We start from the raw sequence: 24,834 nt of genomic DNA, 5'->3' as shown, positions 1-24,834 counted from the left end.
ATAGATCTTATTGATAAGAAGTGCATTGCACAGAAACTGATGCTCTGCATTTCTTACTTTTTGAGTTATTGCCTTTTGTTGATTTTCAAATTTCATTTTTGTCCTGCCAATTTCTCCTAAACTATATTGTTCACAAGGCGACACATCCGACTCGCGGAGTTCTAGTTACATAATGTTGTTGGCTTCCTACATGCTATGTTGTTTAAAAATTTACAACAATTTGGGTTACCCCCCTTTAAGAAAAAAAAAACTAAAAAATAAAAAATCCCTTTGCTGTTTTTTTAAAATGGAAATTTAATTCTAATTTTTTTAAATACACTAAAAACCAGGGGAATTGTCGTTGTCTCCCTTTGCGTATAAACTGTTATTAACAATATAACAACATACCAATTTCTAATTTTAATATAAACATTCAAACCCATGTGGTATTACTTCCCAATATTTCCCTTTTATTGTTTGGGTAACTCGATACCTCTTCGATAGTATCTTTGGTGTGGCCTAGTTAAATTTTGTCCACTGAGTTTGTTCAACCAAAAATCATTTTTTTGGGTTTGAAAATAAAAACTATTTAGGTTACAAACTTGTAGATCCACCTCAATTATTTTTATGCTAATAACATTACTTTAAATGATGTACTCCCAATTTTGCTGGTTTTTGTTTTATTGAATCTGCTCATTAGGGAAGGTTTGTGGTTTTAATTGCAAAAACACCCATCTGTACCCCCTTGCTCCCGCTTAAGCAGTTTTCTTTCCCTTTTTAAAAACAAAAAAAGATGAAATTTTTTGATTGTTAAAAAAACACCCCCAATTTTTCAGGGGAACCTTTATTGATTTTTCCATTTTTGACCCCCATTTTAAATATTACAAAAGGGGAAAATATCAAAATTTATAAAACATTCCAATCATTTGTTTAATTTATCATATTTTAAAAACAGTACATTTAGATATAAAAATTTTATACAATAAAAAAAGGGGAAAAAATTGTGGGGGTTTACCATGGTATTTTATCCCCTTTATAAATTTTGGTGTTGTTTAAATTTTGGGCACAAAGTTTAATTATAAAATGTATTTTAAAAAGGCAAAAATTTTGACACCCTTTTCACTTCTATTTGGATTATTATTGTTTTTCCCCCTTTGGGACCCAACTTTTTAAAAAATAATAATTTTTAAAAATTTTTAAATTTATATTTTATATTCCCAAAAATTTTGACACCCATTCATTTCTAAACTGAGATATTCAAACATATATTATATAAAATATGTATTGTGTTGTTGCCTTTCCCTTTGATTCAAACTTGAATGAACATAATTTAATACAATATTGGTACAACAGGATATAATACATGTTTAAACAGTCAAAAAAGTGAAAGTGACAACACCATTTCATTTTAAAATTGATATAAAAAAATGTACATTGTGTTTTCCCCTTTTTTTAGAACCAATAAGATTGCAAGCTAATATTAAATTTTAGATTCATATGAAATAGATTAACATCCCCAATCTTCAGCATTACTTGTAGAAAGGGATAACTGGTTTCTGGACACCAATTATTAATTGGACCCTCTATGGAAATTGAATTTCATTACTTCTTTTCATGGTTTTACCCCATCATCGTTACTCTTCTATATTGAATTTTCCCCAATGATCACCTACTTAAAAGGGGACCCCGTCCTCCTAACAGTGCAATTTGCTACCGACAACTCCCACGGCTTTCCATACCTGCCTAATCATCTCCCCCTGCCAGTTAAACCACATAATTGACTTCTTACTGTCAGATACATAGATTGATTGACTGTTTGTATCAACATATTTAGGTTCCCATAAAATATCTTCACCATTTGAACCTTTTCCCACTTTTTCGAGTACATTGCCTTTTAAGTCCATAATAAGGAGTTTACCAGGATGTAAAAAAGTTACTGCAAGTTTTCCCTGATGATGACTGATACCATAACACTGGCCACCAACTTTCAGTTTATTTTTCAGTGAGAGGGTATTGGAGGAGAAGGAAATGTACTGAATTTTTTTACTATCTGGTATTGTAACAGCAATTGTATCTTTGTTGATTACTGTTAAATCCCAGGGTTGTGATTTAAGTGATAGTTCTTGAATGACTTGCCCAATCTCTATGTCTATCATTTCAATATATTGTTTCTCATGAATTGCTGCAAATAATCGGTTTGGAGGAGAAGCAGCCAATCCCGTTCTCAAATCTCCTCTAACAAAGACACTACCAGAGAATTTTATTGCTCCTTCAGATTGATTTGTTGGCTCAGCTGACTGTTTTGGATTTTTATGTTTCAAAGTTCCAAATGATTTCTCATTCTGAAGGAGTGTTAGGATGGCTTGATTTGGTTCGAAGACATATTCATCAATATCTTCAGCTGCTGATTGTTGTGACGTTCTTTGTTTGCTATCTTTAATCAGTTGCTGAGCTATTTTAAGTTCAGTAAACAGTTGATCAGCTTTCTTGTTCGTGTTGAGATGTTTGAGTGAGTTTGCAGACACTTGAAGAGATTTGACAAGATTCTCACAAGTTGTTTCTGTTGTTGTCAACTTTTTGTTGTCCCTTTTTATTTTTTGGATTTGTTTTTCTGTATCTTTACTTCTTTTTTTTAGTTCATTTAAAACCCTTTTTTTAAAACTCTTTTTTGAAGTTTTATGTGTTTTTAAACCCTCTTCAAAAAAAGTTTTTGGATTCAGGGTACTCTTTTTTTTTGATTTTTGTAACTTTTCAGCCCTTTTTTTGTCATTTGGTCCAGGTTTTCAAAGTTTTTTGAACTCCATTCTGTCTAAAAATCCCGTTTGTAATAAACAAAGGGATGTTAGTCCACATGGCAGGATGGTGGTGTGTGTTGAAGGGCAACACATACACTGCACAACAGTGCATCATGATTATGACAATACAGCTTGATCACTTCTTTTGTGTGTTTAGAACACGGCATTGTTAGACTGTCAGCCTGTTTAGTAGGAGTAGATTTTGATGCAATCTGAAGGTTTTGTTTCATGGGCATGTGCTCTTTGTCAAGAAGCTGATGATGCTGTGATGGTTTAGGTTTCCTGTGGGTGATGAAACATGCTTGGCATAAATGCTCCTTACAGTCCACACAGTATCCAAAGGCAGGTTTGTCTAACATCATCTCTGTCACATGGCTGACAGTAAACTTCAAATCTTCAGCACAACCTTGAGAAAGAGTTGTTGTCTCTTCAGATGCCTTTTTTCCACACACAGCCATATCTAATCCGAAATGTTCACCTATAATATTAAGCATTATAATAATTTACTCGCATAGACTTATTTGATGAATGGATTTTAAAAATGTATTTGATTCTAGTTGTACTTTAATTGTAGGTTTTTTATTTGGGTATATAACACATTTTAACCCATCTCAACTCTCAGTCATATCAATGAAGTAGCAAACTGAAAACCTTCCTCCGTTATAACACTTATGTAAAGATCCAAGGTGAGGGGTTACCTGTAGGGTTGAGGCATCAGAATTGCAACCACCAAGTAGGCCAGACTAAACCTTAGATTAAACTAAACCTTCATACAGAAATGACCTTGACCTTCAAGGTCAAATATCTAAATTTTGCTTGATTTTAACTTTATTATTTTTGAATGGATTGTCTTCAAACTTGAACACAACAATCTTTTAGGATAGACCTTCAAGTTAACCAGTAAGACCTTGACATTCACTCATGAATGACTTTGACCTTGAAGGTCAAATAACTTAAATTTTATTCTTTATTGCTGTAATGGCTATAACTTGGTAATTTATGAATGGATTTACTTCAAATTTAGATACATTCTTTAGGATAAGACATTCATGTGTATCAAACACAAATTGACTTTCAATGGCTCAATTATGACCTCAATTATAACTTGGTAATTTATAAATGGATATCTTCATACTTGAACCTTTTGGACAAGACCTTCTAAAAGGTTGAACTGACTTTGACTTTGAGCTTTAAATGACCTTGACCATGAAGGTCAAATTATTGCATTTTGGTTAAATTGTCATATGTTTATTTACGTAGGAATTTGAATTCTACTTGCACATAACAAGACTTTCTTCCAAACAGACATGTTGAATAATTTAGATGTGACTTTGACCTTTAACTGACCTTGACTGTCAAGGTCATTAATGAAATTCTCTTGTTCTTTGCAGTAACTGGCTATAACTTTGTTATTTATTAACGGATTTACTTCATATTGAAACACAACATCTCTTAGGTAAAGACCATAATGTGTGTCAGACTCAATTTGACCTTTACTTGTGTTTGACCTTGACCTTGAAGGTTAAATTATTGAATTTTCACTGATAATTTCTATAATTGGATGACTATTTATACCCCCAAAAACGAAGTTTGGGGGGGGCGTATATAGGAGTCACCTGGTGGTGGGTCGGGCGGGCAGTCGGTTGGTCCAGACGTCCTTTGCATTTAGACATCTGTTGCATTTTCCTTGTCCTGACCATAACTTGAAGACTAATGGTTGGAATTCAATATAACTACATACAATGGTCAAGCACATTGAGAGGAAGTGCAGTGCACAAGAACCATAACTCTATCTTGACTAATTACAGAGTTATTGCCCTATGTTACTTTTCCTTGTCCGGGGCATAACTTGAAAACTACTGGTTGGAATTCAAAACAACTTCATACAATTGTCAAACACAATAAGGGGAAGTGCAGTGCACAAAAACCATAACTCTATCTAAAGTAATTACAGAGTTATTGCCCTTTGCTACTTTTCCATTGCTTTTTTGTCCGGACAATAACTTGGAGACTAATGGTGGAATTCAATATAACTTCATACAATGGTCAAGCACATTGAGAGGAAGTGCAGTGCACAAGAACCATAACTCCATCTTGACTAATTACAGAGTTTTTGCCCTTTGTTACTTTTCCTTGTCCAGAGCATAACTTGAAAACTACTGTTTGGAATTCAATACAACTTCATACAGTTATCAAGGACATTTAAAGGAAGTTCAGTGCACAAGAGCCATAACTCCATTTTGACAAAATACAGAGTTACTGCCCTTTGATACTTTTCCTTGTCAGGAGCATAACTTAAAACGTACTGGTTGGAATTCAAAACAACTTCATACAATGGTCAAGCACAATAAGAGGAAGTGCAGTGCACAAGAACTATAACTCTATCTTCAGTATTTATAGAGTTATTGCCCTTTGTTCCTTTTTCTTTGTCTTTCTGGACTTATTACAGAGTAATTCAATTAAACTTCATCAATGGCCAACCACATTGAAAGGAAATGCAACATACAAGAACCACAACTATCTTTAATTGCCCACAACCATAACTCTATATTTCAATTGTTTTACAAGGTATTCTGTTACTAGTAACATCCTCATTTCCGAAACAGTCTTGTGGGGGTATTAATCACATTTAGTGATAGTTCTAGTTAATTTTTGTTAAGTTAATTTTGTTATTTATGCATGGATTTGATTTATGCATGGACAAAACAAGACTTTTGACCAAACCAACATGTTGAATAATTTAGATAATTATGAGCTTGATTTTTAAATTATTTAATGTTTCTTAAATTGTATTTTTTATCTATTTGCAGAAATAAATCATACTTAGATCAAACAACAATTTTGACTTGACAGACCCATTAAAATAAAAAAAGGAAAAAATATTTTTTTTTTTAAAGTTTTTTAAAGATTTGTTTAAACTGTTTATTTGTTTGTGTGTAGAAAAAAATAAAAAAGACCAGCAATGCCCCTACCAGGCGGTGGCCTTTGTTTGTTTTATCATAAACAAGAAAGAGTGTTTTCTAAGTTGAGGCAGCCCAAAATGCATTTGAGTAGACAGACAGTCATTTTGGCCTATAACTCTGTTGGTAACTCAATTTGTCACAGCTTTGACTTTGGGATTGTCATGAAAGTGATCATCAACAAAATTAGCAGATTAAGGCCGAGCTGTGGATTATTATTTATTGTACAGGCCAGATAAAATAAACATGTGTTACTGCATGTTTTACATAATACATGTATATGCACATGTTTTATTAATATTTTGTGGCAATTGAAAAATACCAGTTTTTTGGGGGGGTGTGGTGGGGGGGGGGGGGACAAAGCCAAGGCCATGAGTCTGATAAGGAGGTAAGCATTTAAACAGGGTGCAGTATAGCATGTAAGCAATGAGGATACAGTCAAAACTGCCATAGTGATGCACTGTATTCAGTGACTTCCTGTCTTATGTGACCCTGTTTGAGTTCGCTTAACAATGTCGGCTATACAGTTGGACTGTATTAAGCGACTCACTGTGTAACATGACTAGAGAACTAGAGATTTGTATGGTCCTTAAGGTTCATATTACTGTTTAAGGCATCTATGTTAACATGTAAAATAGAAATGTAAATGGTGAAACAAATGAAAATAAAAATGACTTACCACTGTTATACGTATGAACCATAGGATTTAGTTTTATTATCAGTAAAATATTATGTCCATACCAAGTTGAATGTTAAAGAAGACTGTTGGAAGTTTCCTTGAAAAGCAAAATGTGTTAAATGTGTGTGACAAATTTGTAGCAGGAATTTATATTACAAGTACTTGATCATTATTCTAGCTAACACAATTCAAAACTATTTCCTATGATACATAAAGGACAATCTGATTTTACTTCAGATCTACATAAGTTACTTCCTTGCATGTAGATCTGATTGCCAATGTATTTGTGTCACCTTCATTGTGATTAAGATTTCTCTGAGAAAGTTATTTTTAGCTCAACTTTTTTTTTTATAAAAACAAATTAGAGGTATTGTTATAGTCGTGTCAGTCATGTCAGCAAGCAAACTTTAGCCTTGATCATAACTTTTTAAGTTCTTGGTGTATTGTCTTCATACCAGGCTACAACAACCCTTAGAACAAGACCTTCAAGAAGACTAGAATAAACTTGACCTTCAAATTCATATTGACCTTGGCTCATTTATGACCTTGACCTTGAAGGTTAAATTATGAAGTTTTCACTGATTTTTGCTATAATTGACTGTAAGTTGGTAATTTATCAATAGATTGTCTTCATACTTGGGCAAGACAACATTTTGGACAATTAATTGTAACTTTCTGAAACCTTGAACTGACCTTGAACTTTAAATAACCTTGACCATTAAGACCAAATTATTGAATTTTGGTTTAATTGTCATAGTTTTGTCATTTATGTACATATTTGATTTATACATGGAAAAAACAGTACTTACTACCAAACAAACATGTTTTATGAATATTTTATATGTGACTTTGACCTTTAATTGACTTTGACCATCAAGGTCAAATTAATGAAATTCTCTTGTTTTTTGCTGCAACTGGCTATAACTTTGTTATTCATATTGAGACAAAACATCATTTAGGTCAGGACCTTCATGTATATCAAACACAATTGACCTTGGCTCATGTATGACTTTGACCTTGAAGGTAAAATTATTACACCCCTGAAAAAACGAAGTTTTAGGGGGTATACTTGAGTTAGCTGGTGGTTTGTCAGAAGATCGTTTGGTTGGTCCTTTGAAGATTTCTTGTCTTGGAAATAACTCAAAGTGTACAAGAGATATCAACTGTAAATTTTGTAGGTAGATAGATCTTATTTAGTAGAAGTGCAGTAAAAAAAAAGACCCATAACTCTGCCTTGCCAAATTTTGAAGTTTTGCCCTTTGTTCATTTTTACACTTTAAACTTTGTCCGAGACATAACTACAAGAGATATCATCAAGAAACAGTGACATTGTATGTAGATAAATTTGCATCATCAGTTTCCGTTCATTATCTTAGTAACGGTTGCACATATTCAACTCAAATTCGACATATGGATATGTCATGAGAAATACAGGTCAAGTTTGATTTGGTCATGGTTCGATGATTTTTGGCAGAGTTATGCCCCTTTCACTTTGAAAATAATATGAAATTTTCAGTTTTCGCTTATTATCTCCCAAACGGTATTACACATTCAACTCAAACTTTACATATGCATACGTCAAAGGAATGCGCAGGTCAAGTTCGAATTTGGTCATGGTTCAATGATTTTTGGCAAAGTTATGACCCTTTCACTTTGAAGATAATATGAAATTTTCAGTTTCCGTCCATTATCTTCCCAACGGTATTACTTCTTCAACTCAAACTTTACATATGCATACGTCAAAGGAATGCGCAGGTCAAGTTTGAATTTGGTCATGGTTCAATGATTTTTGGCAGAGTTATGCCCCTTTCACTTTGAAAATAATATGTAATTTTCAGTTTCCGTTCATTATCTCCCCAACAGTATTACACATTCAAGTCAAACTTATCATATGAATAAGTCAAGGGAATGCGCAAGTAAACTTCGATTTTGGTCATGGTTCAATGATTTTTAGCACAGTTATGCCCCTTTCACTTTGAATATTTTATGAAATTTTCAGTTTCTATTCATTATCTCCTCTAGGGTATTACACATTCAACTCAAATTTGACATATGGATATGTCAAAGAAATGGGCAGGTTAAGTTTGAATTTTGTCATGGTTCAATGATTTTTAGCCTACCTGTCACAAAGTGAGAGGGTGAGCTTTTGTGATCGCTTTTCGTCCGGCGTCCGGCCGTAAACTTTTGCTTTAAATGACATCTCCTCATAAACCACTGAGCCAATTTCATCCAAACTTCACAGGAATGTTCCTTTGGTGGTCACCTTTAAAAATTGTTCAAAGAATTTAATTCCATGCAGAACTCTGGTTACCATGGCAACCGAAAGAAAAATCTTTAAATATCTTCTATTAAACAACCCTAAGAGCTAGAGCTTAGATATTCGGCATGAAACATCTTCTAGTGAGTGTCTACCAAGTTTGTTCAAATAAAAGCCCTGGGGTCATAATTGGCCCCGCCCCAGGGGGTCATTGATTTTCCCTATATGCATATAGTAAAAACTTAAAAAATTTTCTTTTAAAAACCCAAAGAGCTAGAGCTAAGGTATTTGGCATGAAACATCTTCTAGTGAGTGTCTACCAAGTTTGTTCAAATAAAAGCCCTGGGGTCAAAATTGGCCCCGCCCCAGGGGGTCATAGATTTTCCCTATATGCATATAGTAAAAACTTAAAAAATATTCTTTTAAAGAACCCAAAGAGCTAGAGCTAAGATATTTGGCATGAAACATCTTCTAGTGAGTGTCTACCAAGTTTGTTCAAATAAAAGCCCTGGGGTCAAAATTGGCCCCGCCCCAGGGGGTCATTGATTTTCCCTATATGCATATAGTAAAAACTTAAAAAATCTTCTTTTAAAGAACCCAAAGAGCTAGAGCTAAGATATTTAGCATGAAACATGTTCTAATGGGTGTCTACCAAATTTGTTCAAATAAAAGCTCTGGGGTCAAAATTGGCCCTGCCCCGGGGGTCATTGATTTTCCTTATATGTGTATGGCAAAAACTTAAAAATCTTCTTTGAAAAAACCCAAATAGCTAGAGTTTAGATATAAAGCATGAAACATCTTCTAATCAATGTCCACAAAGTTTGTTCAAATAAAAGCCCCTGGGTCAAAATTGGACCCGCCCTGGGGGTCATTGATTTTCCTTTTTTGTGTATAGCAAAAACTTAAAAATCTTCTTTGAAAAAACCCAAATAGCTAGAGTTTAGATATTAAGCATGAAACATCTTTTAGTAAATATCTACAAAGTTTGTTTAAATAAAAGCCCAGGGGTCAAAACTGGCCCTGCCCCAGGGGTGTCATTGTTTTTAACTATATGTGTATTGTAAAAACTTAAAAAATCTTTTAAAAAACCCAATGAGCTAGAACTTAGATGTTTAGCATGAAACATCTTCTTATGGATGTCTACCAAGTCTGTTCAAATAAACAAATAAAAGCCCTTGGGTAAAAATTGGCCCGGGAGGGGGTGCTATATACAGGTGAGCGACCTCAGGGCCATCATGGCCCTCTTGTTTACAGAGTTATACCCCTTTAACTATGAAAAAAAGGAAATTTTCATTTCCCATTCATTATCTCCCCAACAGTTGTACATATTCAACTCAAATTAAAGATATGGATATGTCATAAGAATGCATTGGTCAATTTCGAATTTGGTCATGGTTTGATGATAGCTAACAGAGTTATCACTCTTGAACTTTAAAAAAAAATCAGAAATTTTAAGTTTCCGTTCATTATCTCCCCAATGGTTATACACATTCAACTCAAATTTGACATATAGATACATCTAGTAATAAGCAGTTCAAGTTTGAATTTGGTCGTGGTTCAATGATTTTGAACAAAGTTATCTCTCTTGAATGTTGGAAAAATTTTGAATTTTTAGTTTCAGCACTCATACTTTTGTGGAAATGTATGTAGCCATTATTTTCGCTACAACTATGGAATATGCAATTTACAAAAGGTTTACACTGAATAGTTTCAGTGCCTTAAACTTTATATAAAAATTGTTTGTGTGAATATTGAATAGTTTTAAGGGCTTTGAACTTGACATTTGGAACGAAATATTATAACATATGAAATTTTGGCTGCATGCGGGGGCATCCATGGCGTGACAACATATTTCTAGTTACACTTTGAACTTTGTCCAATTCCAAACTTTGATTTATCTTATTGATGAAGGACAAATAATTCAATAACATTTGAGAAAAATCTATAAACATAACTGCATTATCCATGTGTGCAAAATTATTTACAAAAAACCTGACAAGCATGTTGGTCCGTAGACCAAATGGTTTCCGAGTGATAACTAAAGAACCCTTAGGCCTAGGAACTTCAAACTTGGTATGGTGATTGGTCATGACCAGTAGATGACCCCTATTGATTTTGGGGTCAAAGGTCAAGGTCACATTGACCTTGAAAGTAAAAACGGTTTCCGATCAATAACTAAAGAACGCTTAGGCCTAGGAACTTCAAACTTGGTATGGTGATTGGTCATGACCAGCAGATGACCCCTATTGATTTTGGGGTCGATGGGTCAAAGGTCAAGGTCACATTGACCTTGTAGGTAAAAATGGTTTCCGATCAATAACTAAAGAACGCTTAGGCCTAGGAACTTCAAATTTGGTATGATGATTGGTCATGACCAGCAGATGACCCCTATTGATTTTGGGGTCAAAGGTCAAGGTCACATTGACCTTGTAGGTAAAAACGGTTTCCAATCAATAACTTAAAAATGCTTAGGCCTAGAAACTTCAAACTTGGTATGATGATTGGTCATGACCAGCAGATGACCCTATTGATTTTGGGGTCAAGGGGTCAATGTCATATTGACTTTGTACTTAATGAAGGTTTCTGACCAATAACTCAACAACTCAAGTTGCCGTGGTTGATATTTTTATATTAAACTAAAATGCTTTTGGTATACACATTTGAAGGTCTTATGTAATATAACAACTTGGCTGTCATTAATGACCAAACGGACATTTTGAATGATTTAGATATGACCTTGACCTTTAAATGACCTTGACAGTCAAATGATTGAATTTTGCTGATATTTTCTTAGTTTTCTTTATTTATGGAAATAATGCATACTAATACACAAAACAACAAGTGTGATTAGACAGACCTATTTAAGTTCGCAAAAAAAAAAGGAAAAACTTAAATTTTTTGTTTACTTTTCTTTTTAAAGATATCCATAAACTGTTAAGTTTTACGCTTATAGAAAAAGTGAAAAAGTCCAGTGTTGCCCCTGCCCGGTGGTGCCTCTCGGTTAAATCCTAAAATCAAACCATCCTTTACATATATCATTGTCCATCGAAGTAAAACAAATTGTTGATTTTTGTTAGTTAAAAAATGTTTGAAGTTATTATAAACACATAAACTGGAATTAATTAATAGACTAAATTTTAAAAGGGCAAGATTTACCAGCTTACCTGCCAGTTATATAGACAACGCCATGTTTGTTCTAGAAATCAAGAATATTAACTACTATAGTATTGTTTTTCCAGCAGTTAAAATTAGAAACCGCATCCCTTTTAAAATTGTGAAAGCTTGCCAATGATTGGCTGTTTGAAAGGTCACTGTGCTTATTATGAATTTGTTCATGTGACCAACAGGAACCATACACAGCTGTAGGTTCAAGCCATGCAAGTGTTGTCTGATTCTTCATGAAGGAAGCTTCCAGCTAGCTTATAGAATGCTCGTGGACCTACTCAGGTGCCTGTTTTGCCTGCAATGATGTACAGAAAGGCAACTGAGGCCTCTCCACCAGTTATGCTGGAAAGTCACCAAATGACCTATATTGTATTGGTGCAACATAAACCTCCCCCCCCCCACACACACACACACAAAATATTGAAAAACCAAAACACACTTCACTTATAGACCATTGTAACAGTTTGCTGACATCCAAACAGTTACCCATAATCACTGCAGCTTGAAATCTTTGCTAGGAACATAAAAAATTAATTTTTGAGAAATTTTTATCCTACAAGCAATGCACATTGCATTTATGCTGTCACCTGAGTCTGGCTGGAAAATTGCAATATGACTTTGACTTAAACTGCCTCCTTAACCCACAAAAAAAACAAAAAAAAACAACAAAAAAACAACACTTTTTAAGCTGCCTTTGATATTTTTAGGAGAACTTACATGTACTATATGTAGTTGGAATTGGTTATGTGATTAACCTTTTAATTACCATTTTTAAATTGTTGAATTTGAAAAAAAAAATTGATTTAAAAAAAAAACATTCTTTTATTTCTTTATTTCTCAGTAAGAAAGTTGTATTTCCTTATTTTTCAGTAAGAAAGTAGAAAAATTTCTAGAGTCGGGTGAGCATGATACCCTGTCACTACCACCATGCACGGGATTCCAGAGAAAATTAACCTACCAGTCTTTACAAGGAAAGTAAGTTTTGCTTATTTTTGTCAAGTTATGGTTTCACTCATGAGATTTTTAGGACCTCTTGCTTCTTTTCTAGGAAGCTGATTGTTGCTAAGGCTCAACACTTCCAAGAAAGCCGACTGTTTTCTAGACTTGCTTCTATATTTGGTTCCTTCATTTGACGGTGAGTTGCTCACCAAAATTAGAGTAGCCCAGTCCCAGTTGTCATTGATTTTCCTTATATGTATATAGTAAAAACTTTAAAAAAAATCTTCTTAAAGAGGTAGAGCTTTGATATTTGGCATGAAACATGTTCTGGTGTATGTCTACCATGTTTTGTTTTTTTAAATAAAACCCCTAGAGTCATAATTGGCCCCATCCGTCATTGATCTTCCTTATAATGTAAATCCTGTATTTTCCACAATGTTTAAATTTTTATATGCCCCAAAGAATTTTGGGCATATTATGTTATACCCCCTGGCGTCCGTCTGTCCGTCTGTCTGAGTATAATGTTGGCTACTAAATACCCAACAACTACCAATCCTACTCACTCCGTATGTATTGTTGGGTATTTTTAATGAATTTTGATATATTGTTGGGTACTTTTTTTTCACAGTAAAATACCCAACAAGACTACAAATGTAAGGATGTTCGTCCGTCCGTTAGCAATTTGGTTTCCGGAGCATAACTTAAGTTCCATTTGGCCCACAGTGTTCAAACTTCATAGGATGATTGTCCATATTTGGTAGAAGACCCCTATTGATTTTAGGGTCAAAAGGTCTAAGGTCAAGGTCACTATTACCTTAAAACTGAAAACAGTTTCCGGAGCATTATTTAAGTTCCATTCGACCCATAATGTTCAAACTTCATAGGATGATTGTCCATATTAGGTAGAAGACCCCTATTGATTTTGGGGTCACAAGGTCAAAGGTCAAGGTCACTATTACCTTGTTACTGAAAACAGTTTCCAGAGCATAACTTAAGTTCCAATTGGCTCACAATGTTCAAACTTCATAGGATGATTGTCCATATTGGGTAGAAGACCCCTATTGATTTTGAGGTTACAAGGTCAAAGTCACTTTTACCTTAATACTGAAAACAGTTTCTAGAGCATAATTAAAGTTCCAATTGGCCACAATATTCAAACTTCTTAGGATGATTGTCCATATAAGGTAGAAGACCCCTATTGATTTTGGGGTCACAAGGTCAAAGGTTAAGGTCATTATTAATTACTTAAATATTAATCAACCTACAGCTGTAAAATTTTATAGGATGAACAGCTAATTCCCATGTCTTACAAATGCTTCATCCTTACTTAAAAAAAAAACACTTTCGGGCATATAATGCTCCGTCTAGCGGTGCTCTTGTTTTATACTTTCCGGTGTCCTAACCTTCTCTTCTCTTCTTCTCTTCAACCGGTTCTTGTTTGAAAAGTTGCAGCATGATTATCCCCCTTGATTTTATGGGTTGCAACACGATGACAGGATTATCTCCCTGGCCGTTTTGGTAAGGTGATGAATCATCAGATAAAAAGAAAAAATAAGACTGTTAAAATCACATTGCAGGTATGGAGGGGAACTTTATCTTCAGAGTAAAACAGGGGAAAACAAGGAAAGGTTTATTGTTGTGACAAAGATTAAAGGTGAAGATGAGATGAAAAAGATCGAGGACAGTAAACAAGCTCAGGATCTGGTATGTAGACAGGAATAGTAAGGAATATATGAGCCGTGTCACGACAAAACCAACATATTGAGTTTGCGACCAGCATGGATCCAGACCAGCCTGCGCATCCGCGCAGTCTGGTCAGGATCCATGCTGTTCGCTATCAGTTTCTCTTCTTGCTATAGGGTTTGTAAGCGAACAGCATGGATCCTGATCAGACTGCGCAGAAGCGCAGGCTGGTCTGGATCCATGCTGGTTGCAAACCCATTATGTTGGCTTTGTCATGACACAGGTCATTTTTGGAATATTTGAACCTTTGGATTTTCATATATCTGGTAAATTTGGCAAGAAATGAAAAAAGAGAAGAACATAAAGATCATAAATTGAAGTTTGTATTTCTATCATGTTAGGGACATACAAAAATGTTTGATTTTTGTGCGGTAGATGATTACATCCGGGTACAGTGCCTGCAAGACTACATTCAGTTGAATTTGGGTTCAAACTTTTTCTTAAGCTAACAAATAATGTATATGCAGAAATTCTTCAAAAGTACTTTGTTAGGAAACATAGTTAACTTTCATCCCTTGTTATTTCACAAACAATAAAAGATATCAAACTGTATTTAGGAAACTACAGTTGATGCAGCAATAACATCTACTTACTGACATATTTTGCTGTTTAACTAAAGATAGATTTTTATGAAACTTTGAGTAGAACTGGTAAAAATCTTGTTTATTTTTGCAACATAACTTTCAAGATTATAATGTAATATGTCTTGGAATTGTTGATGAAGCATATCATTAAAAAGTATGCAGATATGATATTTATTGTTTTCAGGCTGAAGTTGATGCTGCAGTTGGGTTTACTCAAGTGATTAAGATGATCTCACAGAGTGTAAGTTCTTATCCTTTATATTTAATAGAAGTGGCCCTGACATGGTGGTTAAGGTGGTTGACTTTAAACCACTTGTCCGTCGCCCCTCACTGCATTCTGGGTTTGAATCTCACTTCAAATTCTTTCAAGTGAGGAAGCTATCCATCTACCTTTATGAATGTCAGTTGTTCTACTTGGTTACCTGAGTGTCTGAAATTATGCACAGAGAGGCAATTGACGTCCTCCTCCAGTGAAGATAGTCTGTCACCATATGACCATTGCAGTGTAGGTGTGACTTATAACTGAAATATATAATTATATATATTTATAAATAAAGTTATAAATTTGAACTTTCTTCATTAGTTTTTAGAAAGGATCCTTAAGTGATTCCTTAAAATGTGTTTATAATTATGCCTCTCTTTGAAGAAAAGGGGCTATATTGTTTTGCTAATGTCAGCGGTCTGTCTGTCAGTCAGTCGGGTTGTCCGTCGGTAGACCACATGGTTTCCGCTGATTATCTTGAAAACTTTTTATTACAAATTCTTCATATTTCACATAGTGATTGGTCTTAACTAGTAGATGACTCCTACTGATTTTAGGGACTCTAGGTCAAAGGCACTGGAGCATTAAATGTCAGAATGGTTTCTGCTCATTATCTTTCTTACAATTCATCACAAAGTCTTCATATTTCACATATTGATTGGTCATAACTAGTAGATGACCCCTATTGTTTTTGGGGTCACTGGGTCAAAGGTCAAGGTCACAGGGGCCTTGAATGGTAGTATGATTTCCGCTTATTATCTTGGTTACTATTTATCACAAAGTCTTGGTATTTCACATATTGATTGATCATAATTGGTAGATGACCCCTATTGATTTTGGGGTCACCAGGTCAAAGGTCTAGGTCAAAGGGTCCTTGAATGGTTACCTCTTCAACTGTGTGTCTTTAAGCTTATAGCTTCCTTCCTAAACAATAGAACTAAAATAAATTCTGTATAAACTAAACCCTCTACAGATAGTGTTACCACTGGATCTCTGCAAATAGTGTTATCAGTAGACCATTGCAAACACTCTTAATATGAAAGTGACTAAATTCTTGCATTATATATATGGCAAGTTCAAGTGGTAGGTCACAATGTGTATTAATGTTACTTATTTTAGCATTAATTTCAGGTCAAGCTTGTGGTATTTCATGAATATATCTGTTTTTGCATTATATTCAGGGCAAGCAAGTAGGCCACAGTGTGCACTAATATGATTGTTTTTGTATTATATTCAGGGCAAGCTAGTAGGCCACAGTGTGCACTAATATGATTGTTTTTGTATTATATTCAGGGCAAGCAAGTAGGCCACAGTGTGCACTAATATGATTTTTTTTGTATTATATTCAGGGCAAGTTAGTGGTAGGCCACAGTGTGCACTAATATGATTGTTTTTTATTTATATTTTAGGGCAAGTTAGTGGTAGGCCACAATATGATGCTAGATATTGCTCACACAATTAACCAGTTCATGTACACTTTACCAAAGGTAAGTTGCCAACTTGACAGTAAACCTGTGCTTATGTATGATGCTTTAAGCCTCGGTCTCACTTACTCCCGGCAGAGCCCAGGACCATCCCGGTAAGTTACCGGGATGATCCGGGACGATCCGGGATGAAATTATTGTTGCGGTCACACTTACCCCGGCAGCACTACGGTAGTTCCCTACTAACCACCCAGGATGCGCTCCGGATCATCCAGGCAGAGCCCAGGTGAAGCTACGGTTCATGCCGGTGCTTCGCCGGTCGTTCCCGGATGACGCCGAAAGAGCCCCGGTTGACCCAGGCAGAGCCCCGGTCGATCCAGGCAGAGCCCCGGACGATCCAGGCAGAGCCCCGGTAGAACCCCGGTGGATTGAAAACGCCCGAAAATGATAACATTGATACATATTTTTTATTTAATATAATATCTATTGTTCCAGAATAGTAATTCATGATGATTTTCTGAAAAATCCTTATGCCATACTGGATAGAAAGGAAATGGGAAGGCTTTTGATACAAACAAGTTCAATCATCGCAAATTGTCCTTATTCTTTTGAAATGATCCCGGCTTTGCCGGGGCTCTACCGGGATCAACCGTAGCTCTACCTTTATCCTCCGGGGCTCTGCCTGTAGTTACCGGGGCTCTGCTGGCATATACCGGGGCTCTACTGTAGCTCTACCGTAGCTCTACCGGCTATATCATACCCCGGATCATCCCCGGTTTGTGCCGGCAGAGCTACGGTGCTTTCCCGATATAACCCCGGTTGTTCCCAGCAGAGCTAAGGATGAAGCCGGCAAAGCTATACCTTCTCGGACCACCCTGGTGATATTAAATATTTTATTCCATCCGGGGTTGAATGCCGGATGTTCCCGGATCATCCCGGATCATCCAGGACGTTGCCGGCAGAGTAACGGATGTACCCCGGTTGTTCCCGGTCGTACCCCGGTCGTTCCCGAATCACCCCGGACGTCTACTGGGGCTCTGCCGGGATGTAAGTGAGACTGTAGCTTTAAGTATACAGGATACTGTATTCCTAAAAGTTATTTCACACTTTTTAAGTTAGCACTTTTTGTGTTGGGCACATTTTTGCCGTTGTTTGTAACTGTGAAAATGTCACATGTAACAAATTCACAAACATTTTTAGCTTCATTAAATTAGATGAATAGTAAGTAATTTTATGTCAAATATAATCATGTTTAAAAGGGCCTTTGTATTTGGCTTCTCTCTTTTACCATGGCATTTAAAGGGACTTCACTGAGGTTTTTTTGACATGATGGGACTGGAAATATATTTTTTGATTAATGTTCTATTTGATGTATGTCTAAACCAATAACTTATGTACAAAATTTCAGACCATTCGCCCACTTCTTTTTTCCAGAATTATCATTCTAAATATGGAAAATGACTCTAAACTGAAAAACGTTGCAAATCTTTTCGCCTAAATCGGGCTTAAGATAGCACACATATACAACTTTCAACTTGTTTTGGATATATTTTATCATTATCTTTCACACATCTTTCTGTTTTAAAGTGTTCATGCTGATATTTGTAAGAAAATTCAAATTTGATATTTTTAGGCTTTTGGACCTCAGTGGAGTTCCTTTAAGAGGTCATTATTTTAAAATTGTGTTCAGAAGGTTAATGTATAGACCGGCTGTTTTAGCAGGCCTGTTTCTTGTGATAAATAGTATGCTTGGAGCTGCCTCTCTTGTATAGACCAGCCTAATTTATGAAATACCACATACATTATTAACAATAGTCTTATGAGAAAAATATAAAATGAAACTAATGTAAAATTTGTAATCTTTATTTTCTCAGGATTATGAAGAATTCAAATCAATGTGCAGATGTGTATTTCCAAGGTAAACCTCTTTTATGACTCTATATGTATATTTCGAGTTTTATCTTCTTTACAACATCTTTAGTACGTAGGGTTATAACTAGACTAGTTAAAGAATGGCCAAGCTATCATCTGTGCTTTTTAGCTCGACTATTCAATAAGAATAAGTAGAGCTATTGTAGTCACCCGAGCGTTGGCGTCAGCGTCTGCGTCAGCGTATCCACTTATGTTAAAAGTTTTTGTAATAGTTCAAATATTTTCAAAGTCCATTGACATATGGCTTTGAAACTTTGCACACTTGTTCACCATCATGACCCCAACCTGTAGACAGGAGGAGGTAACTCTATCAAGCATTTTGACAGAATTATGCCCCTTTTTCAACTTAGAATTTACGTTAAAGTTTTTGTAATAGTTCAAATATTTTCAAAGTCTATTGACATATGGCTTGGAAACTTTGCACACTTGTTCACCATTATGACCCCAACCTGTAAACAGGAGGAGGTAACTGTATCAAGCATTTTTTTTTACTATCAAGCACTAAGAATAGTCGAGCGTTGCTGTCCTACCGACAGCTCTTGTTTGTCAACATCTTCATGAGCGTCATCAGTCACCGCATAGTGCTTTGTTCAAGTCTTATGTTCAACTTCATGACTTATTAACCACCAAAGGTATTCAAAAGAAAACTGATTTTTTTTCTTTTTGAAAACCTGTAAAATTACATAGTTCAAGATAATGAATATTTGCTTGCTATTACTTATGTTTTTGTTTCATTACAATACCTTAAAGATTTAATTATAAGCCTGTCTCAATAATAAACAAGGATTCAAAAATAAATGGACATGAAATAAGACTCTAGCTATAGCTACGAGGGTTGTTCAAAAAGAAATAGGACTGCAGCTCTACTGTTCACATTTTTTAATTTACGTACATAATTTTACAAGAAACAAATATTGGAACATGTTCTCTATATACAGTGAAAAAATCAATACAAAATGTTTTCAAATTACAATTCTGTCAAATTTTCAAATGACAAGGGGTACGAAACCCGGCGCACGCTGATGATACAATGAAGTAAAATAACAGTATTTATCAATTAATTAGTATCATTTATTAAAATGTAATTGGGGGAAATTACTACTAAGAATTACCCTTAATCATTATTATATTGATTTAATAAAACCTAGTATATCTAATGAGATACAATAAAATTGTGTTTGATAGAAAAATCTTATATATAATCATTTGGTGAGAACTAAATAAGTAGACCCGCAGCAGACAAAAAAGTGCCGGACAGTCAGCATACTGTATACTGTCGATCCATTTACAGCACTTTTGCAATTGACGTCCAATCAATTTTCGCTTTTATCCACAGACTCCTGTAAGAGATTTTGTATTCGCTGTTTTTTAACTGATTGTACCAGCTAAAAACAAGTGTCCTTATGGCAGGATAATTTTCCTTTCTTAATTTTATCATTTTGTATGTATCTGAAAGAATATTGCCAATTTGTTGGCAGGGTTTAACCATCGCACGAATTTCTGTTTGTTACTGAGTGCTGTATTTGTACATTTAACGCCATGATCACAACTGTTCAAAAATAAATAATTATGCCATTTCATGCCCGAATGACGTCAAATTTAGATATAATGTCACTTAAATATAAATAAATGTGTTGGTGGAATATATGGACAAACAGAGTATAAATTATGGATAAATTAGAAGTACAACTTAGCTTCAATAACTATTTTTATGTGCTGCGCCGGGTACGTGTTACCATGGTTATTCAATATCACAGGAAACGCACGTACATCACAATAAATCAATAAACTTATGCCAAAATTGTAGAAAACATCTCACAACCCCTATACATATGAAAATATTCTAAACTGGATGAAATATGAATATGCAAGACCCTCAGTCCTATTACTTTTTGAACAACCCTCGTATACCAAATAACTAATTTTTTGTATTGAATTATTGATAATGAAGAACACTAAATGATACAGTCATTTTATTTATACTAGAAGGAGGTTAAGAAAATGTTTATTTGAGAATAATTTAGGGGCCCCTGTGGTCGAATTGGTAAAGGTCATTGACTTCAAAGCTCTTGCCTATCACTACTGTAGCTTTGAGCCCCACCTGGGGGTGGTTAAGATATTGTTTTAAAAACCTTTTAAAAGGGCCCCCCCCCCCCCCCCCCCCCCCCCCCCCCCCTGAAAAAAAATAAAAATAAATAAGTAAAAATGTAAAATAAATAAATAAAACACTCACTAGCCACCAAATAAAGACATACGTATACACTTATATCTTCATAAGTGCATCATATAAGAATGTTTTTATATTTCATACACAGTAACCTTATCTTTAAAATGAGTCAGTGAAACTATATTACATTTTCAACTCAAAAATAGGCCAATATTGAAAACAAGCCATTCTGGATAATTAGCTACTAATCTCTTACCAAAACTTATTTAAACCACTGCTTATTCTCAGATTTTTAAGAGTTATTGATCTTGATGAAAAAAAGTATGAAACTTGTTCTCAATTTCATGCCAATTTTTATGCCCCCACAAAGTGGGAGCATATAGCGTTGCACTTGTCTGTCCGTCTGTCCGTCCGTCTGTCCGTACGTCCCGAAATCTTGTGAACGCAACTCCTCATAAACTGGATGGAAGATTTTGCTTAAACTTTAAGGGATGAACAACCTTAATGTGTAGATGGTAGTAAAGGAAGGAATTTTCGTTGCGACCAAATTTAACAGAATTATGGCCCTTTGTTGATTTTTTCATTATATACTATGTAGAAATTTTGTGAACGCAACTCCTCTTAAACCGGATGGCAGATTTTGCTTAAACTTCCAGGGATGAACAACCTTAATGTGTAGATGATAGTAAAGGAAGGAATTTTTGCTGCGACCAAATTTAACAGAATTATGGCCCTTTGTTGATTTTTTTCACTATATACCAGATAGAAATTTTGTGAACGCAACTCCTCTTAAACCGGTTGGCAGATTTTGCTTAAACTTCCAGGGATGAACAATCTTATTGTGTAGATGGTAGTAAAGGAAGGAATTTTTGCTGCGACCAAATTTAACAGAATTATGGCCCTTTGTTGATTTTTTCACTATATACCATATAGAAATTTTGTGAACGCAACTCCTCTTAAACTGGATGGCAGATTTGGCTTAAGCTTCCAGGGATGAACAACTTTAATGTGTAGATGGTAGTAAAGGAAGGAATTTTTGCTGCGACCAAATTTAACAGAATTATGGCCCTTTGTTGATTTTTTCACTATATACCATATAGAAATTTTGTGAACGCAATTCCTCTTTTACTGGATGGCAGATTTTTCTTAAACTTCCAGGGATGAACAACCTTAATGTGTAGATGGTAGTAAAGGAAGGAATTTTTTGCTGCGACCAAATTTAACAGAATTATGGCCCTTTGTTGATTTTTATGCCCCCACAATGTGGGAGCATATAGCGTTGCACTTGTTCGTCCGTCCGTCAGTCAGTCAGTCCGTCCGTACGTCCCGAAATCTTGTGAACGCAACTCCTCTTAAACCGCCTGTCAGATTTTGCTTAAACTTACAGGGATGAACAACCTTAATGTGTAGATGGTAGTAAAGGAAGGAATTTTCGCTGCAACCAAATTTAACAGAATTATGGCCCTTTGTTGATTTTTTCACTAGATACTATGTAGAAATTTTGTGAACGCAACTCCTCTTAAACCGCATGGCAGATTTTGCTTAAACTTACAGGGATGAACAACCTTAATGTGTTGATGGTAGTAAAGGAAGGAATTTTTGCTGCGACCAAATTTAACAGAATTATGGCCCTTTGTTGATTTTTTCACTATATACTATGTAGAAATTTTGTGAATGTAACTCCTCTTAAACCGGATGGCAGATTTTGCTTAAACTTCCAAGGATGAACAACCTTTATGTGTAGATGGCAGTAAAGGAAGGAATTTTCGCTACAACCAAATTTAACAGAATTATGGCCCTTTGTTGTTTTTTTCATTATATACTATGTAGAAATTTTGTGAACGCAACTCCTCTTAAACCGGATGGCAGATTTTGCTTAAGCTTCCAGGGATTAACAACCTTAATGTGTAGATGGTAGTAAAGGTAGGAATTTTTGCTGCGACCAAATTTAACAGAATTATGGCCCTTTGTTGATTTTTAGCTCGACTTTTCTATGAAAAGGGGAGCTATCCTACTCGCCCCGGCGTCGGCGTTGGCGTCACACCTTGGTTAAGTTTTTCGTACCACCCCACTTTATTTCAGAAGTATTACAAGTATGGCTTTGAAACTTACCATACTTGTTCACCATCATAACCTCCATCTACAGACAAGAGTACATAACTCTTGTCAAGGTTTTTGACAGAATTATGGCCCTTTTTTGACTTAGAAAGTGTATTGAGCTTGGTTAAGTTTTTTGTACCACCTCACTTTATTTCAAAACCATTGGAGGTATTGCTTTGAAACTGACCATACTTGTTTACCATCACGACCTTCATCAACAGACAAGAGGACATAACTCTGTCAAGGTTTTTGACAGAATTATGCCCCTTTTTGACTTAGAAAATACATTGAATATGGGTAAAATCCACTTATTGCCTTAACCCTTTGAGATATTGCTTTGAAACTTTTAATGCTATTTCACATCATTACCCCCATCTGTACGCAAGAGAAGGTAACTCTGTCAAGGATTTGTTTTAAAAATTAAGGCCTTTTATCGACTTACAATCTTGGTTAAGTTTTTAGTACCAGTCCACTTTTTGACTGAACTGTTTGAGATATTAATTTGAAAGTTGGAATACTTGTTTACAATTATGATTCCCAAACATGTCCAGGAGAAGGTAATTCTGTCAAAGATTTTATTTGAATTATGGCCCTTAACCTTATAAGGTAACTATAATACTTTCACATACAAAGTCAAATCTATATATTATGCTGATTGTACAAAAATATACTGCTTCCTTGGCATAGATTTCTTGAAAAATTATGTTATTATGTCATTTACCAAGGTGTTCTGAGTGACCTAAAAATACCTTATTCTCTCAAAGTGGGTTTAATACTATTAAATTTATTTAAGGCTCAACTCAGTTTTTTTTTCTTTCTTACCAGCCCTCTTTTGACTTAAACATTTCAAACTTTGCTGCAGTGTTCAAGGGTATCACACAATTCAGTAAAATAATTCTTCACTAAATATCTTAATGCTCATGGCCATTGTTCACTTTAAAAATACAGAGATTCTTGTATTGCCTTTTACTGCAAAAACTTTTTTTATTGGCAAGCAATAAAAAAGTCGAGCGCGCTGTCTTACGGACAGCTCTTGTTAGTTTTCAACTTGTGGCACATGTAGTCCAAAAAATATTTGACCTAGAGTCATAAGATTGACAAAACAGTGGCGTGTGGGGGCATCAGTGTCCTATGGACACATTTCTAGTTTCACTATATACCATATTATATGTTGTCAGTGGGGGCATCCGTGTCCTTTGGACACAGTTCTAGTTTTCTCAATATTTATATTTACATAATTAGTAATTGAATTCTATCGCACTGACATATCTTTGTTACAGGTTGATAGATACCAAGTTAATGTCAAATACTCAACCATTCAAGGTAAAAATATTATTTAGATATTTACAATTACAGAAACTGTTACAGAGGCTGAGTGAACAAAGTCACAGAGTATTTTGTTTGTTTGTTTGTTTGTTTCATTTTACGCCTTTTAGGAAGCACTTGTCTGTCATTGATATAGGTCAAAATCCAACCTGGAATGATGAATTCTTTCATTTAAAGTGTATAAAGCTATATATCTGATGCAAAAATTATTGTTTGAATTTTAAAAAAGTATACTTCCTAAATGCTTGTATGAAATGGCGCATGCACAAATCATTGCTTAATGGGAAAAAAACCCTACTTAAAATAGCAAAATAATATTTTGTTCCGAAACTTTTTATTCTGTTTACATACATTATTCATGTGACAGAGACAACAGAGACATTCTATGTTACAACTTTTTTGGGAAACAACCATTATAATATTGGAACCAATATAATTTAACTGTTAATAAATTTTATTAAAATTTTTCATAAGATATAGATTTATACCCGTTAAGGAAGTTATACAGTTAGGATGGAAAAA

At 34.9% G+C, this 24,834-nt stretch overlaps 1 protein-coding gene across 1 annotated transcript in view; it reads left to right on the top strand.

Annotated features, from left to right (window-relative positions):
• LOC132751481 (poly(A)-specific ribonuclease PARN-like) overlaps positions 1 to 24,309 on the top strand; it is a gene marked incomplete at its 3' end in the record, with an annotated part of 58,919 nt that extends 34,610 nt beyond the window's left edge. Inside the window, 6 exon segments of the mRNA XM_060741649.1 lie at positions 12,706 to 12,810; positions 14,352 to 14,478; positions 15,286 to 15,342; positions 16,773 to 16,850; positions 18,662 to 18,705; positions 24,267 to 24,309. Of these exon segments, the coding sequence (XP_060597632.1) occupies positions 12,706 to 12,810; positions 14,352 to 14,478; positions 15,286 to 15,342; positions 16,773 to 16,850; positions 18,662 to 18,705; positions 24,267 to 24,309 (454 nt within the window).
• Between the last annotated feature and the right edge of the window lie 525 nt (positions 24,310 to 24,834).

The sequence above is a fragment of the Ruditapes philippinarum genome, unplaced genomic scaffold (assembly GCF_026571515.1).
Source record: "Ruditapes philippinarum isolate M1 unplaced genomic scaffold, ASM2657151v2 ctg15781_1_1_1_1, whole genome shotgun sequence".
In the NCBI taxonomy this organism is placed as follows: domain Eukaryota; kingdom Metazoa; phylum Mollusca; class Bivalvia; order Venerida; family Veneridae; genus Ruditapes; species Ruditapes philippinarum.
This window is presented reverse-complemented; position numbering and strand designations above follow the sequence as displayed.